Raw genomic sequence first — 12922 nt, forward strand, 5'->3', positions numbered from 1 at the left:
TCTGGGAGCCCCACCTTTGTCTCCTCACCTCAACAGGTTCACCGTGCTCTGCTTGGGACTCCTCCCCACACGGTGGTCCAAAAGCGCCTATGAATTCAAGAGTTCAGATCCCCTTCTCCCTTCTCGTAGAGCCCCATCCTTTTCCGTGTCTGAAAGCTGTTGCGTCATCACTCTTTTACTCTGGGACAGTCCGGTCCCAGCTACTGTGGAACAGACAGAAGCAGAAGTCACTCAGCCGCCTGCGTTCACACGCTCACAGACGGGCCTTTCCTCGGGCCCTCGTCTAAGTTTGCTTACCTGAGTTGAGGCACGTGCGTGTGCAAGATCCGGAGAGGCCCGTCCAAGCCGTTTTGTGACAACGTCAGACTGCTCTCCCTGGAAAAGCGTCTCTCAAATTCCGATTTGTTTAGGGCCTCACAAGAAAAGAGGTGTAGATTTGGTTTTGATTCTACAGCTGAATACACTTCACATGCCACACAGTTCACACTTCTCACGGTTCGCTGGTTTTTAGCCTTCTGACAGGATCATGCAGCCATCACCACCGGTTTCCGCAACGTTTGTGTCTCCCGAATAGAAGCCCAAATGCTTTCACTCTCTCTTCCCGTCTCCCCCCGCCCCGCCCAGCTCCGGGCAAGCACTGATCTCTGTCTCTACAGATTCTCCTGTTCTAGACGTTTCCTACAAATGGGATCCCACAACACATGGTCCTTCCTGACTGGCTTCTTTCACTCAGGATGACGTCTTCAAGAGTCGTCCGTTTTGTAGCACGGACGGGACCCTGTTCCTTTTTATCGGCAAATAGCGTTCCAGGTTTTGACTGTTCACGTTTTACCTACCCATTCATCCCCTGATGAACATTTGACTTCTTTCCACTTTTTGGCTGTCGTGAGCACTGCTCCTTCTGAACACCCGTGAGCAGGTTTCTGTGTGGACCCATTTCCTTTTCTCTTGAGTGCGTACCTCGCGCCGAGGAGTGGGAGCGCTCGTCACATGGCAGCCTGTGTTCCACGCTGTGAGAAGTGTCCAAACCGTCTTCCAGTGGCTGCACTGTTTTCCATTTTCCACCATTTTGGGGTTTTGTTTACTTTTGTGTGTGTGATGTTGTTCGTTGGGTGGTTTTGCTTACCCCGGGAGAGAACACACACCGGAGCGGGAGGACAGAAGGCTCCAGAGCCGGTCCCCTGGAGCCATGCACAGAGCTCCGTGTGTGCCGGGTCGGGCGCAGGGGCCGCTCCCTTTCCAGCACCGCTGCCCCACGCGCATTGTGTCTTCAGGTGTCCCAGAGAGGAAAGTCTGTACTCTTTGAGTCGGCTGCCCTGGTTTGCGTTTCGTCTTTGTCCACTAGAATCCAGGAGGGACTGCTGAACTGTCCCCTCTCTGCAGGAGGCGCGATGGCCTGCAGCCATCTGTGAGCAGAAGTCAGCCGCTGCTCTGCACGACACGTACAACGGGGGGGAACCGGCATCCTCCCCGTCGCCTGCCTGAGTCCTGGCTTGTTCCCCTGCTGTCTCTTCACATTCCCTGCCCTGGCCTTGGGTGCACTAGTCCCTCACCTACAAGTTTGCTGATTTGAAGCGGCCCTGCCTCAGGTGCAGCAGCATGGCTCTGACGAAAGCCCGAAGTGGGGGAAGCTTGCACCCCTCTCTCCAGTGACCGCAGGAGGACGTGCAGTTAGGGGCCGTGGCCCCTGTGCCGTGACCCCCTCCACTTAGTGACAGCACCAGCAGGCACACCCCTGGGCTCTCGTGGGTGCGATATGTGTTTGTCACACAGATGCTCACGTCCCAGGAACTTCCTGTGCCAGCCGAAATGTCATCCAACAGAGTATTTCACGGGGAGAAGATTTTGCAGCGTGGTCTAGTTAACGGGCCATTGCAGGGATGAAGGGGTTAAAATGGCCCTCCCTCTGCAGCATCAGGATGCGAAGTGGCCCTTTCCTGGCTCGCAGCTCCTCTGGCCCAGACAGAGTCACGTTCCTGCAAAGCTTTATGGAGCCATCTGGCTGAGCTCCTTTCATTCCGCCCTGTAATTGTCCCTCTAGACCAGTTAGCCACCTCTGTGGCTGCAGCATGGGAGGCATTCAGCCTCACTGTCTGAAGGCAGAAAACCTTAAAACTGCCGCTTCTCCATCTTTGCCCCTGTGTATGCAGGAGGGGTGGCTCGGCGCCCGGGGCCACAACCAGACACGTGACCTGGAACCCCGCCAAAGCCACCCTCCCCCTCAATGGGGGAAGGGCAGCCACAGACCCCTGCACACATCGCCCGCACTGTGGTGCCTTTGAAGTGTCGCCATCTGGAACGATAATGAAAGATTACCCTTGCTGGCGCACACCGAGGGTAGGGAGACAGTAGGAAGGACCTGGGCAGTTGTAGGGTGTGCACACTGACTTCCTCTCCTTCCTCAGTCCCCGCGTGCTCTCGGTGCTCCCCTGCGCCATTAGCATCAGCCTGGGCGGGGAGCAGGCGTCCCGCTCGCCGAGACGGAGGGGTTTTAGTCTTGTCCTCCTGCACACCTCCCCCAGGTCGGACGTCTCCATGGTCATTGCAGCCTTGGGAGTCCTTCCTCTCCTGGCCTGGCCAAACCACTGTCTCCTCGGCCCCTCCCCCTTCCATCTTCCCTTTATGTTTTTTCCTCTCTTTTGAAAATTTATTTTTCTATCTAGGAATAACTGACACATTGTGTTAGTTTGAAGTGTGTAACTCGAGTCAGTATTTGTCTGTATCATGAAACGATCACAGTCGGTCTGGTTTACGTCCGTCACTTTCCACGGTTACGGCAGTATTTTTCTTGTGATGAGAACTTTGCAAGTACACACCGCTGTCTGGTTCCTTCCGGCTCCGCACCCGTCCGTTAATCCCCGCGCCCTGGTTGTGTGGTGATGGAAAGTTTCTAGCACCTGCCCACCTGTCCCATTTGGCCCGCCCCCACTCCCCGCCCCTGCCTCTGGCGACCACCACTGTGTTCTCTGTACCTAGAAGCTGCTTTGCTGCTTCGGTTTTTGTGTCTTTGTGATTCCACCTGTAAGTGATCACGATCATACAGGATTTGTCTCTCCGTCTGACTTATCTCATTTAGCATAATGCCCTCAGGGTCCATCCATGTGGAAACAGATGTCAAGATTTCCTTCTCTTCTTATGGCTGAGAACTGTGGCCATGTGCAAATACACCCCCTCCTCTTTCCCTCTTCATCCGTCCACGACACATGGGTTGTTTCCACGTCTTCACTGGGGGAAATAACACCACTATGAACATGCAGGTGCAGACATCTCTTTTTTTTTTAAAGCAGGGGTGTATTTTATTTTATTTTTAATTTTTTAACGTTTATTTATTTTTGAGACAGAGAGAGACAGAGCATGAACGGGGGAGAGACAGAGAGAGAGGGAGACACAGAATCTGAAACAGGCTCCAGGCTCTGAGCTGTCAGCAGAGAGCCTGACTCGGGGCTTGAACTCACGGTCCAAGATATCAAGACCTGAGGCGAAGTCGGATGCTTAACCGACTGAGCCACCCAGACACCCCTCCTTTTTTCTTTTTAAATGTTTTATTATTTTGAGAGAGAGAAAGATGGTGAGCGGGGGTGGGGCAGAGAAAGAGGGAGACGGGGAAGCCCAAACAGCTCCCTGCCGTCAGCACAGAGCCCGACTCGGGACTTGAACTCACGGACTGCGAGATCATGACCTGAGCTGAAGCCAGACGCTTAACCGACTGAACTACCCAGGCACCCCTTTGTTTTATTTTTTAATGTTTACTTTTGAGAGAGAGCACAAGCAGGGGAGGGGCAGAGACAGAGAGATGGGGAGAGAGAAGGAGAGGGAGAGAATCTCAAGCAGGCTCCACACTGACAGCGTAGAGCCCAGTGTGGGGCTCAGACTCCCTAGCCCTGGGATCATGACCTGAGCCGAGGTCGGCCGCTCAGCCAGCCCTGCACCCAGGCGCCCCACAGACATCTTCTCAAGTTGGTGTTTTTGTTTCTTGGGACCAATGCCCGGAAGTGGAACTGCCGGGCCGTAAGGTGGCTGTATGTGTAACTTCTGGAGGAACCCCACGCTGTTTTCCACGGCGGCTGCAGAGTCCTAGGTCCCAGCAGCTGTGCGCTGGGCTTCCCTTTCCCCCACACCCTCGCCAGCCATCGGGTTCCACCTGCGCCCCTCCGCCCTGTCTGCGGGGCGTGTCACTGGGGATCGGGTCGCAGAGGCCCATGGGGCCCTTTTCTGGCAGACAGCACCCTCCTGTAAGCAGGGGGCCTGGCTGAACGGGTGCTGAAGGACCTGAGGGCGGGGGGACTCTTCTCACTTCCTCGGGCTTGGGGTGCGCTTAGCCCTGGAGGGAGGGGCGCCCAGGCCACAAATGATGTCTCTAGCCGGGTCCCAGAGGCCTTCCCAGAGACCCAGGCAAACTGGCACGTTGCCGAGGCCAGCCCACCTCCGTGCAGACCCGGCCCTTTGTTCTCTGTGATGTCTCTTCACCCCTCGGGGGCCCACGCGAAGCCCTCCTCCTGGCGTGGTATGTCTCCTGTCGGCCGGCCGCAGCGGGTGGGGATTTACCACTTCTCTGCAAGGGCAGGTCTAAAATACACATTTGATCAAAGGCTGTGATGCTTCAGCATCTGGGCAGCTGAAATGTTACTACTGTAGGCACGTTTTAACCTCCATACACCGTTGGAGAGAAAAGGAATCTCATTTAGTTATGGGTTCTGGTTAGCTGAGTTTAATTAACATTTTATTGTCTTGACATATTTTTCTTCCGTTCCTTCAAGGGGGATGCAGTTAAAGACCTGATGCTTCGCTTCCTGGGTGAGAGAGCCGCGGCGAAGAGGCGGGTCTTAAATGCCGAGTCCGTGGAGCAGACTTTTGTCGGGTTGAAGCAGCTAATCGTAAGTTATGACGTGTTTGGTTTCGAAATTGTTTTTTATAAGTCCTGCCTTCCTTCCTTCCTTCCTTCGTCATATTTTCCTTCCTTCGTCATAGTTTCCTTAGAGTCGCTTACTCCGGATGTATTACCTAGAGCCCTTGCATGGAAATAAAATTTTGTTGAATTAGATACCAGTTCTGTGCAGCCAAAAGCGTCCCACAAACATACTTTTAATTAGTTAAAAAGCTATTATTTTAGACGATCAAATTACTCAAAGCAACATATACTTTGATTAAATATGCTTCATCAAACATAGTAACTAGAGAGAAATAATTTTATGCTGCTTTTTTAAAACACTCCGTCGTCTCCACTTGGCTTAAAAGGTTTATTGTTGAATGGGTGGGTTCACCACAAATGCACACAAAAGTCCTTGTTCCTTAACAGGAGTAAACTCGTGCAACTATCCAGGTAGAGATGTAGTCCCAGGTATTAACAGGAAAGTAGTAATAGGAAACTATCTGAGCTGCAGGCGTTTTAACATGGATGGGTAGATGCTTCTGCGGTCTTTGAACCCCTGGAAGTCGTATGCCCCCACAATTGCCTCTCTCTTGCACGTCTTCTATGACGTGTACAGAAGTATGTGTCCTCCGAAAGGCAAGTAAGAATCACTTGTTTGGGTGGTCAGCAGATATTTTACATATAAAGCAATTAAAGTCTAATTTCTTAGTAAGTGTAAATCAAATGCCTTATTGGGTTTCTTTTACTGAAGTGATTCTGGAGTTATTCCTATGCTAAGAAGCTTTGGGAAGGAAAGACGTGGACCCACTCTGTTTTTGAAAGGGAGGGGAAACGACTTTTTAAATATCTGCACACTTTATCGTTTGTTAATGAAGTCACAGGTGGTCACAGGTCTTGACAGGTGAGCATTTCCGGGGCCGAACGAAGAGGTTCTTGCATTGTTGGGTTCTTGTCTTGGCCTTGACCGGCCTGGAAGCAGCCGCTGTAAGACATCGTCATGAGCGATAGGCCGCACTAGGAGTGTCACCTGGTGGTGACCGGTTTGTGTTTTAAGTAAATTCTACTCCACATATGGGGCTTGAACTCATGACTCTGAGATCAAGAATCGCACGCTCTCCCAACAGAGCCAGCCGGGCGCCCCTGTAGTGACCAGTTAAAAAAGTATACCTGGAACCGGGCACAGTCATCATAACCAATTTGTTCCATGGGCAATCTTGTTACCTGCTGTGATTGTTTCTGCTGTTAACAAATATGTTAACAGTGGGGGGCGCCTGGGTGGCCCAGTCAGTTGAGCCTCCGACTTCGGCTCAGGTCATAGTCTCGCGGTCCGTGAGTTCAAGCCCCGCGTCGGGCTCTGTGCTGACAGCTCGGAGCCTGGAGCCTGCTTCGGATTCTGTGTCTCCCCCTCTCTCTGCCCCTAACCCACTCGCATTCTGTCTCTGTTTCTCTCAAAAGTAAACATTAAAAAATTTTTTTCTTAAGAAACAAATAAGTAGGTACAGTGGTTTGGGGTCTTTCATACATTGAAAATACTTAAAGCCAGGAGAGATTTTATTATAGTCCTAACAAGGAGACCTATTTAAGGTGGAAAATGTATTTACAAAAACTTATTACCAAAAAATATGTATGCATTTTTAAAAAGGGTGGGGGGTTGCTGGGGTGACTCAGTTGGTTGAGTGTCTGACTCTTGACTTCAGCTCAGGTCATGATCCCAGAGTTGTGGGATCGAGCCCTACATCAGACTCCATGCTGAGTGTGGAGCCTGCTTGGGATTCCTTCTCTCCCTCTCTCTCTAAAAAAAAAATTTTTTTAATACTTAAAAACAGTCATTACCTTGCCCTGGTATTTTAATTACGTCCTAAAGTAATTCCTCTCATCATCAAGACTAGGAAAGAGTTTCAAAATGTATTTTCCTAAGTAACGTCCGTGCATTTTAAGACTATAATTTACAGGGAAATGAATGTCATAGCCTGTGGAGGACATTTTAATCCCTGTAATGGTATCATATACAGAGTTAATGATTCCTTTTGAGTCATAGATGGGAAAGCTATGTACATACTGTTAGTTACTTGAGTGACTTTTATTGGACTATTTTTCTCATCTTTTAGAAGTCATCGAATTCCTGTGTTCAGTTTTTCAAAAAGAGTGTATCTTATTTCCTAGCATAAAAAAAAAAAAAAAAGGAACATTTATTTAAATTTAGATCTCTTTCTCATATCAAACTGACCTTATTGTCAGAGTTCTACACGTCATTTACAGTAATGATGAGATTTTTGTAAGAACTCAAAGTTTTACAGGGTATGTTTTAAATTGTAGTTATAAAAACCATTTCTTCACCAAACGCTTTTGACATCTCATAACGAGAATGGAGGAGGATCTCCAGGAAGGGGACTAGAAGGAGGAAAAAAATGAGATCAAAATAGCCAGAAGCGCGGTAAGAAAATAAAAAATTGTAATTTCAAATCGCAGGCCACGTGTAATCCCCAGTCGTGGCTCACAGGTTGCTGAGGGGAGGTCCCAGCGTTTTGAAGGAAGGGGGTACCTGCCGTTAGAACTCAGCACTGCTCTGGGTCGTCCTGGCCCGTCCTTCCAAGAATCCTCTTCTCCCCTTCCTCCAGCCTCAACCCATGGCTCAGTGGTCAGGCTTCCCAGAGCTATGCAGGATGCTGGAAAGAGGGTACCACGGGCCGGTCCTGCTAGGTCCCCATCACCTGTAAGGCCAGTCCGGCTGAAGGCCATGCTCTCTCGAGGCTGGAAGAAATAAACCGCCCACGTGCGTGTGCACACGCCTGGTATGCATGAACAGGGATATGTCCCCTAGGCCTTGTATTTGGCACCTGTGCAGGGACAGACACCGGAGGAGAGTGATCCTGGAAAGGGAACACGGACCTGCCTCAGCACGGGGCGGGGCCCCAACACATACTTGTGTGGAAGGAGCCGTGTTACAGGTTGTTAGGGAAAGGAGGAGTCAGTCAGTGTTGGCACGCAATTAGTGAGGTATTCAAAAGGGAAGAATTACAAAGATCTTTATTTCTTAGCACACTCAAAAATAAATTCCAAATAAATTAAAACAAAATTTGTTAAATTCCAGAAAATTGAGGAGACTCTTAATGATGCAGGATAGAAAAGCATTTCTTAAAACTTTTAGGGGGAAATGGATAAATTTGACTACTACTTTAAAACCTGTGTACAACAAAAACACCATAAAGAGTATTAAAAAGTGAGCCACAGAATGAGAGAAGATGTTTGAAATAGATATTAAGACCTTCCTCCAATGACTAAGAAATGAAAACAGCCCAGTAGAAAAATGGGCACATGATAGCAGGAGGCAGTTCGCAGAAACCAGACAGCCTATAAACTTGGAAAAGGTGCTCATCTTCATTGGGAATCACAAATGTGAGTCCAACAGGAGGGTCGTACATCAACACGGCAGCACCGGGCGTCCGCCAGGGTGCAGGAGGCGGCCCGTGTCCTTGCGGGCGTGAGCTGGAAGGCCCGCTTTGCAGAGCAACGTAATGGGAGCTGATCAGATCAACGCTTTGCAGCACCTTGGACCCAACATTCCCCGCTCTGATTCTATACTTCAGAGAAACTCTTGCACCTGTGCTTAACAGGACATATTCGAGAATGTTTGTTGCTGTATTGTTTGAATTAGCCAAAACTGCTGTTGGAAACCTTACTATTGAATAAGACAAAGTTATGTTACGTAGTTAAGTCCCTCGGAACAGCTGAAGTACACGCAGGAGAGCCACGTTCATCAGCGTGAGAAAACCCCCAGAACGGTGTGGAGCCCTGAACACAAAGTGCGAAGCCAGCTTGGAAGACCAGCCGGCAGTCCCTGAGCCACGCCATCCCTGATCCCACAGTCTGGGAGAGCCCTCCCTGAAAACCTAGTTATGTTTGGTGGCAGAATCCGAGCTGACCAGGCTCATTTGGTGCCATCCCCGGGACACTCCTCCTCGCCTGCCGCCTCCCTGCCCTGCTCCCCTGCTCTCCCACTTGCCCTTTACGGGCGAGGCAGCGGGAGCCGGCCGGGTGGAGGGACGGAGGGGGTCCAGGCCGGGCGGCCTCCTGTGGGCTCAGCGGTCCTGTGGGCCTGGCCCCTCCCACCTGGGCGTCCCTCTGTTGCCTGGCCCTGGGTGCGTCTCTGTCCCTTCGTGGCTGTCTTGGCCTCGCCCACACCTGTGCAGATGGCCCCTCGTCCAGCTCTCCGGGAGCCCCTGGGGACTGTCAGCAGCCTCCCGTTGCTACCAGGCTCCCAATGGATAGGATAGTTATGGTCTTTGTTGATCCCACTTGCTGTGAACAAAAGTATTCCTGGAAATCTTCTTGAAATATCAAATTAAATTGAAGTGTAGACAAAGAAATACTTTATATTCTCTTATCATGAAAAAGAAATATTTGGGGAAATACAAATTGTAAATGGTAAACTTGTCTCACAACTTCTCTGTGTTCTCTCCTCGTTTGTTTCCTTTTAAGTTGTAATACGAGGAAAATCATCCTCATTGTTCTGCTTTCTCTGCTGGCATGTGTGACTCTCAAACCAGAAGATAATGCACATCTTAGTCTTGAAAGGAGCCACGCTGCGTCACCTCTGGTCCCGAATCGCGGTGACCCCGTGCAGCTGGCAAGTTCTGGGTCCAGACTGGCCCCTGCCTTTCTCCCAGGCTCCTTGTACTCAGACAGGCCGCCAAGAAGGTGGTGGGGAGGCACCCCAACCCCCTGCCCCAAGCTGTTTTGTTTTTCATTGTCTTGAGGAATTATGTCACTCTGACCCCTGAAAAATTTGCCGTCAGGTTAGCGTAAGTTCATTTAGATGTTAGTACACGTCACCTATAGACCATCAGTGTTCGTCAGAAAATGGCCTCGCCTAGTAACGACCCACTTAGGAGCTACGAGTGTCCTCGTACAGCTTCTGTATTCAGCCACCTGCGGGACAGTTACATTGGGAGAAACTGTAATGGGGGCATTTGTGCTTGCTATTTTCAGTTAGGAAAGGAGCCACTTTGTAAAAGATTCCCACTTAGGGGGCGCTGGGTACCTCCGTCGGTAAAGCATCCGACCCTGTATTTCGGCTCAGGTCATGACTTCCGAGCCCCATGTCGGGCTCCGTGCTGTCCATGTGGAGGCTGCTTGGGATTCTCTCTCTCTCCTTCTGCCATGCGCTCGCTCGCTCTCAAAATAAATAAATAAGCTTTAGTAGACTTCCATTTACTAAACAATGAACCATCAAGTGAGAGGTTTTGGCTTCATTTTTAATAAATGTCATCCAGTTTGGGATGTAGAAACCACATCTTAGTATGACAAATCAGAGTAAGAGCTGAAGGCTTTTTATACGGTACATTTTAGTAGTTTTAATCATTTATGGAGAGTCTGTATTCACAGAGTGCTTGCAAATAGTTTTATTACACGTTCAACTGGTTTACTGGTGGTGGGAATCTGTACATGGTGGACGTCAAATGAGATAGGCGTCTTTACTGGGCAATGAATCTTTGTTTCACAAATATGTAAGTATCCAGGGTCAGATCTTCTCGTTTAGGTATCTTTGCACCCACACGGATTCTGTGTCTCTGAGGTCTGTCAGCAGATCACACGGGAGCTCACGGGGGTGGTTCAGTGTCAGGCAGCTCCTTATGTACTGTCGTGAAATCCCTTTTTTCCCCCAGGTTTTAAAATACCTCTTTCCTCATGTGTTAACTGCCATACTTCGTAACTTATACCTCCATACTTGATTTTTTTTTTTAGTATGATTTCAACACGCATTGATTTTGTTCCTGCATAAAGCACGGTTCTAGGTAATGGATGGGGTGAGCATGTCCCCGGTGTGTGGGACACAGAGAGAGGTGTGCCATTTCTAGACGGCCACAACATAACGGCCTCATCCACGAGTGCGATGGCCCACTGTGTGTGCGGCCTGTCCTTTTTTTCATTCACAAACCTCTGTTCCCTCCTTTTACAAACAGCATGTCCTTTTTTTTTTTTAATACTTATTTTTGAGAGAGAGAGCACAAGGGGGGAGGAGCACAGAGAGAGAGGGAGACAAAGAATCCCAGGCAGGCTCCAGGCTCCAAGCTGTCAGCACAGAGCCCAACGTGGGGCTCAAACCCACAAACTGTGAGATCATGACCTGAGCCGAGGTCGGCCGCTTCACCAACTGAGCCCCCCAGGGGCCCCCAAACAGCGTGTTCTTAATTCTGAAAAAGTGAGGAGAAGTAAAACCATGGTCAGTTAACATTTTCGTATCTGACTGTGTGTATGTCTCCAGTAAGTCTGTGTGGGGAATGTGAATACATGTGTAGGTATATATATATATATGCTATACAAAACTTCATGTTCTACTTTTTTATACTTTAGTATCTTTTTATTAATATTTCTTAAACATTGTCCAATATTGAAGGGTCGCTACAAATATTTTCTAACTGCATCATCTGACGCTATTATAAATAATCCTGGGATGGACCATCTTGTACAGAAATCTTCTCTACATATATGATTATTTCCTTAAGATAAATGCTGGGTGGAGAATGAGGTCAGAGTATGGGCAGTTTGTTTTTTTAATGTTCATTTTGAGAGAAAGAGAGTGTGAGCGGGGGAGGGGCAGAGCGAGAGAGAGAAAGAGAGAGAGAGAGAGAGAGAGAGAGAGAGAGAGAGAGAGAATCCCAAGCAGGCTCCATGCTGTCAGCACAGAGCCCAGTGTAGGGCTTAAACTCACGAACTGTGAGATCGTGACCAGGGCCGAAATTATGAGTCAGACGCTCAACTGACTGAGCCCCCCAGGCGTCCCAGAGAATGGACAGCTTGGGGGCTCTTGATACATTCTTTTTCAGGAAGATGATACCGTGTGTACATTAACCAGCAATATGCACACGCCTTTGCCATAGTGTCTCCTTGTCTGTCCTGACTCGTATCTTCTTCAGAAATCATTTTTTCTCATTTCTTAGGCTAACAATGGCATTTGCTGCTTTTTTTGTTTTTTGGCTAATGAAAATCAATCACTAATAAGTTATAATTTATGTTTCTTTCATTATTAGTGTAGCCTTTTTTACTGCCTTTTTGTAGTTGCGTGAATTTACTATTTCATAATTTCTTGTAACAAACGCACATGATAGGTACGATACTGTAGGAATACTTTTAAAAGTTAAAAAGCGTCCTCTAGACAAGGCCACTGTCCCAAGAGCTTACCTAAAGGGAAGTGGGACACAGTCACTGTTAAAGTGACCTTGGACACTGGGCTGTGTTTAATGTGCACGCAGAGTGGATGAGACAGACTGTATCCCACAGCAGGTGTTTCTTAGCCCTCTTTTCATTGTTGGCCCCTGAGGAGCATTTTGCAACATATTCTCCTAATTGCTCACCTCCACCCTCAACCCCACATGAAATAAAATACTGAGGAGGAAGATTCTGTCGGGTGGGGTTAATGTTTGGAGGTCCATTAATCGCCGTTACCCGAGAACCAGATTCTGTCCCCCTGGGGGGGCCGTCTCCCCCCAGGCACGTGCGTGCCGGCGAATCAGGAATGGGCAGGAGGGGCGTCGCCAAGCTGGAGTCCGAGTCGGGGTGGGGTGGTGGTCTCGGCAGCCCCTCCTCGCTAGAAGCCGGGGTGACAGCTGTGACGCGTGAGAGCACGAACAGCTGACCGGCAGGGACGGCAGTCCCAGCCGCATCACAGACTGCGCCCTCGTTTCCGCCTGCAGGTGGCCGGCTGCGGTGACAAGCGGGCGACGGGGCGCGCTTCACCCGCCGGCCTGAGGTCGCACAGGTGGCAGTGGGAGCTAACGGGGGGTGTCTGCCTGCTTCTCCTCCCTGCCACCCTTCCCCCCACCTGGTGATGTTGGGCCGCCAGGTCTCCGTGGGGCCACGGCGCCCGGGGAGAAGTGCCACGCCCCACCCCGGTGCGTGCACTGGCCGGAAGGTGATGGCCCGCCTCGCGGGACCTTCAGCGCCGCCGTCCATCCAGCCTGCTGGGCTTCTGTGGTGGCTCCCCGGGCCTTTCTGAACGGGCCCTGCCTTTTGCAGACCTCCAGCCCTCCCTGGCTCCTGGCTGGAGCAGAC

General features: G+C 50.0%; 1 protein-coding gene across 2 annotated transcripts in view; it reads left to right on the forward strand.

The window, feature by feature from the left end:
* The window catches only part of TRAPPC12 (trafficking protein particle complex subunit 12), an 81768-nt gene that overhangs the window by 14600 nt on the left and 54246 nt on the right, over positions 1-12922 (forward strand). For both annotated transcript variants that reach the window (XR_013554827.2, XM_078445055.2), the window contains exon 3: positions 4758-4874. Coding sequence is in view for 1 of the 2 variants with exons in the window: in XM_078445055.2 (XP_078301181.2) it covers positions 4758-4874 (117 nt within the window). In the remaining variant the exon portion in view is untranslated. The remainder of the gene's footprint in view (positions 1-4757; positions 4875-12922) is intronic.

This window comes from Panthera onca, chromosome A3 (genome assembly GCF_046562875.1).
Source record: "Panthera onca isolate mPanOnc1 chromosome A3, mPanOnc1 haplotype 2, whole genome shotgun sequence".
In the NCBI taxonomy this organism is placed as follows: domain Eukaryota; kingdom Metazoa; phylum Chordata; class Mammalia; order Carnivora; family Felidae; genus Panthera; species Panthera onca.